We start from the raw sequence: 4,818 nt of genomic DNA, 5'->3' as shown, positions 1-4,818 counted from the left end.
CCACCTGTCTCCTCTTCACCACCTCATTTGTCGGAGTTGTTGGCACGCCATCTCCCCGTCAGACCAGGAGCTCTCTGAGGGCAGGGACCATTTGTCATTCTGCCCGGCACATAACAGATGCTTATGAATATTTGTTGACTGACTGCATGACTGGGGGCGATTACGAAGGGCCAGCATGGCTTTAAGAACAGGCCATACATATTATTATTATTAAATGCTGCTTTACCAATATAATCGCTTTCAGACCTCACAGCAACCCTGGGAGGTGGGTGCTGTTATGATCCCCATTTCACAGGGGAGGAAACTGAGGCAGGATCTGAACTCAGGTCTTTCTGACCCCAGTCCACTGCGCCACCAGCTCCCTCTGGTGGGAGGCACCTTCCTTGCCTGGCAGGTTGGTTAAATTTGCAGATCGGGGCATGGTGCCGGCAGTGACCCCCCAGATTCTGGCAGGACAGAGGCAGGGATGTGGATCAGCGGAGAAGCCAGCATGGATGTGGAGAGGGCAGCACAGAGCCAGGGCCGGTGTAGCCGGCCTCGGGAAGGGCCCCAGGCCGAGCATTCTACCAGGGACTGGCAGGAAGACACCAAGCATGCAGAGGACATGGATGACCGAAACGACAAGCCAGGTGGGGGTCATCAAGTCTCACCGTTGGGCTCAAAGGACGACAAGGTGGGGCGGCATGGCGGCCCAGAGGTGGGTACAATGCGTGGGCTGAGTTAGTGGGATGGCACAGGCCCCAGGAGCCTCCGCACAAGGCTCAGTTCTAGGAAACACACCGAGGAGCTGAGAGCAGGCTGTTTCCGAGCTGAACCTGGCTCCCAGCTGGTTTGTCCTCTCTTGTCTAGACTTCTGTTACAAAGGACAGCCGGCTGGGGGGGACAAACGGGAGGGGTGGGGAGGGGGGGAGGGGCATCTCAGAAGCAGGGGTGATGTTAAACAAAGGAAGGCAGAGTCAGCGTTTAAACCAACCTGAAGACAACAGCCACGCACTGACACCAAGAGCCGCCATTTCTATGGCGCCCCAGGTTGGCAGAGAGGACCTCCTCCGGGCCTACCCACAGCCCAGAGCGTAAGGGACGCGACCAGAGTCCAAGGCTGTCCTGACTCAAGGCCCAGCCCGCTGTGCGCAGACAGTGGGCGCCCATCCACGGGTGACCAGGGGAGGCCAATGACCGGCTGTCAGGCCTGGGGGAGGAAGGGCTCCTTCGTGTCCCGGACCAAAAGGGCAGCGTAGGGCACTCCCACCAGAGGCACCCAGAGGTGGAGAGGTGGACAGAGCAGCGGGCCTGGAGTCAGAAAGACCTGGGTTCAAATCCTGCCTCAGACACTCTAGCTCTCTGATTCTGGGCAAGTCACTCAACCTACCCTCTGCCTGCCTCGATTTCCTCAACTGTAAAATGGGGATCATAAGAGCAGGGCAGTTGCGAGATCACACTGGTCAAGCCCCCGGCAGCGCTGAACACATTACTGTTTGCCTGGCTTCCTTCCCCTGCTGCCAGCCTTGAAGGAAGTCCCACACGGGCAGCCCCTTCCCCTCCACCTGCCCTTCCCCGGGGAGGCAGGCTGGGCAGACCTCCAGAAGGGGCTGGTATACGGGGCACCGCTGCCTGCCTAGGTGTTCTTGGGCTTCTACTCCTCTCCCCCTCGCCCCCTTTTCGGGGGCTCACTTTCTGCCTTTACAGAATGGGGGGAGGGGGCAAACAAAATTGCCATCCAAGTCCAGAAATGTCCAGGTGGTATGAGTCAAAATTTGGAGGCAGCCAGAGAGGGGATCATTTCCGTTTCTGCAGGGTTTATTTCAGAGGGACGGCTCTCTCCCTAGCCATCAACAATTGTGAAGTCCACCTTGGAAACACAACTTAAGAAATGAAGAGGGGAAGGCACCCCCTTCCCCAACCACAAACCAAACTCAGCATTGTTAGCACCTGGCTCTGGGTGGGGCAGGAGGGAGCCCCCCCCATCCTGGGTGAGGCAGGAAGAACTGTCTCTTGCACTCAGGCCAGGGGCAGAGGGAGAAATGTGCCCCCCCAAACAACCAGAAACAGGGAGACCCTGTGTAAGGTGGTTTTCCTGTGGTGCCATCCGACCTCTTACCCGAGATGTGGCACCCACCAGCACCCATCCCCCTCCCTCAGAGCCCTCATGCCCTCCACTCCCACCCCCAGCCCAAACCACACTCTTGGGTCACTTCTAGCCCAACCACGGTCCTATGGGCCCCACAGAAATCCAGCCACTGGCTGGAAGATTCTCAGCCCGGCTCCAGGTACAATCGGCTCCATCCTGCCCTGGGGGCCACCCCTCACAAACCCAAACTGTGGCCCTGTTGGGAATCACGGGGAATTGGTGCTTCACGGGCACCCTGGTGGGTTCCAACTACTGAAATATCTAAATGTTAGACGGCGCAGTAAGAGGCAAACGCCGTGTAACTTTAAAGCTGAGACCATTTGACAGCAAACGCTGAAAAGTGAAAGAAATCTGTTCAACGAAACAAGCCAAGTGAAGAAGCAGTTATTAAGCACCTACTATGTGCTTACTCAGCGCTGGAGAGTCAAGGAAAGACAAAAGCCAGCCCTGACCTCAGGAAGCTCCCAGACCAAGGAGACAGAACATGGGAACAACTCCGTACCCACCAGCTCTGGACGGAGAGACAGGATCACCACCAGCGGCAAGGCCCTCGCACCAAGGGCTGGCAAAGCTCTCCTGGAGAAGGAGGAATTTTGGCTGGCCCATGAAGACAGCCAGAGAAAAGAGACCAGAGCCCAGAGATGGAGGGAGGGCCAGGAGGCCGGGCTCACTGGGGAGGTGGGGAGAAAACTGGGAAAGGAGAAGGGGCTTTGAATGCCACGCACAGGGAGAGGTCAGTAGGATGGGGAGGGCAGAGGGATTGGGCGGGAGGGTGCCAGGTCGGGGGACACAAGAGGAGATCACAGAGCGGCTCACCAGATTTGTGGAGGGGCCATGAAGAGCAAAATGGGTCAGTACACGGGGTTCTTAACCTCTTTATTTCAGGGTCTGGTGACGCCTACAGACTCCTCAGAAAAGTGTTTTAAGTCTAAAACAAAGTCCACAGGCTTCCAAAGAAAACCAGTGCTGGTGAAACAAGATTTGCTTCTTCCAGATGGGGTCTGGGGGCTGCAGGTTAGGAGTCCACCCCGGGCTCACAGCATTTGGGAGGAATCAGTATGTGATGGCCAGCGGTTATTGAGAGAGGCCATCATGGCAGCAGGGGAGGACAGGGAGCCAGGGGCAGGGGGGGGGGGGGGGGGGGGGGGGCGAGGCCCAGCGGGAAAGGGAATGGTCCAGGCGAGGGGCCCAAGGGCTTGAGCCAGGGTGGCAGCCATGAGAAGTGAGAGTTGTGAACACACCTCATGCTGGCTCCCAGCTGACATCACGCAGGACCGAAGGCCAGAGGGCAGGTCAGGGGAGGGGCATGCTCACACACAGCTCCAGAGATGCCCGGGGGAGACGCCCACTGGGGAATCTCTTCAAACTGTCTCTTCCCCAAGCCAAGGGGTGCAGGGGGTGTTGGCACAGTGCCAACACTACTGCTTGTGCCAGGAAATGCCTGGGGTGGTTTTCACGACAGGCAGTAACATCCTGGGACACTCCTGGCATCATGACCCAGGGAGGATGGACATTACTTAGAGCTTTAAAACCTTCGCTTCCTTCAAGGCCCAGTTCAGGGGTCCCCTACAGGAAGCTGCAAGAGCCTCCCTATGGCAATGCTCCTGTCTGCACACTGCAGCAGAGGGGCATGGCGGCCAGGACACGCGCTGCTGGGGGACCTCAGGCCAGTGACTCGGCACCTCTGGGCAGCCAAGACCAGAAGCTGAAGGAAAGGGGCCAGCCTGCCTTGGTAAAGGGAGTTTCCTTGGCTGGGAGGGGCCAAAACCAATAAAAGGCCAGGCTGGGCCTGGCCCTCTGCAGCACGGAGTTGGGTGGGAAGCCTTGTGTCTTTCTGCCACGCAGGAGGCAGTGTGGCCCAATGGGTACAAAACCTGCGTCCAGAAGTCAGACAGGCCTGGTGGTACTGTCCCTGGGGCTCACCGCCTGCTTGACCCCTTACAAATCGGCCTGATGTTCTGTCCAGCTTTCCAAATCTGCTCCAACAAGCAGTCCATGCCCCACGTGCCATGAGCCCACACAGTAACAGTTGGACTGAAAATGGAGCCTCACGTTGACCCAGTAACACGGTTAGAATTCAATGAAGAGAAGGGCTGCTTTTCACATTTATTAATAGATTCAAGTATTCACATTGCAGAGTTAACAGTTTAAATTATCAACCAAGACGTGATTCACTCACCCACATTTAACATAGAAAATGAAAAATCCTTTAACAGCAGAACATGTTTCAAGTATGACACTGTATTACAACAAAGAAACCCCGTCAAAGCGCAGGCTCCCCAGGCCTCCTCACCCTCTGTCTGACGCTCTGGAGCGATACCAGCCCCAAGACGCACGTGGTTCGTCCTCTCCGCACCGAGAGCCCTGGCCGCCCCTCTAAAACACGTACTTCATGTGCTTGATGCCGTATGTCTTGAAGAAGACCATGAGGATGAGGGCCCAAAGCCCCAGGATGAAGCCTCCCGGCGGGTGCCACTCCTTTGGCTTGGGTTTCTGCAAAGCAGGACGACAGCGTTACATTTCACAAGGGGGACATCGGACGACCATTAAACTGACAGGAGCTGGGCTGATTTTTCAAGGGCAAGCATTTGCCTTCTAAGACTGGGATTTAATCAAGCCAGAGGAGCACAAAGAGGCCAGCCCGACTCCCGCAGACACTCAGACCCAAGGGCTGCCCACCCACCCTCATG

At 56.9% G+C, this 4,818-nt stretch overlaps 1 protein-coding gene across 1 annotated transcript in view; it reads right to left on the bottom strand.

Annotated features, from left to right (window-relative positions):
- Positions 1 to 4,219: 4,219 nt before the first annotated feature.
- The window catches only part of PIGK (phosphatidylinositol glycan anchor biosynthesis class K), a 90,433-nt gene continuing 89,834 nt past the window's right edge, over positions 4,220 to 4,818 (bottom strand). Inside the window, exon 14 of the mRNA XM_027874032.1 lies at positions 4,220 to 4,621. Coding sequence (XP_027729833.1) covers positions 4,505 to 4,621 — 117 coding nt within the window. The 3' untranslated portion in view covers positions 4,220 to 4,504. The remainder of the gene's footprint in view (positions 4,622 to 4,818) is intronic.

Source organism: Vombatus ursinus, unplaced genomic scaffold (genome assembly GCF_900497805.2).
Source record: "Vombatus ursinus unplaced genomic scaffold, bare-nosed wombat genome assembly UNPS02014804.1, whole genome shotgun sequence".
Classification (NCBI taxonomy): domain Eukaryota; kingdom Metazoa; phylum Chordata; class Mammalia; order Diprotodontia; family Vombatidae; genus Vombatus; species Vombatus ursinus.
Note: the sequence above shows the minus strand (reverse complement) of the source record. Positions and strands in the feature narration are given on the sequence as shown.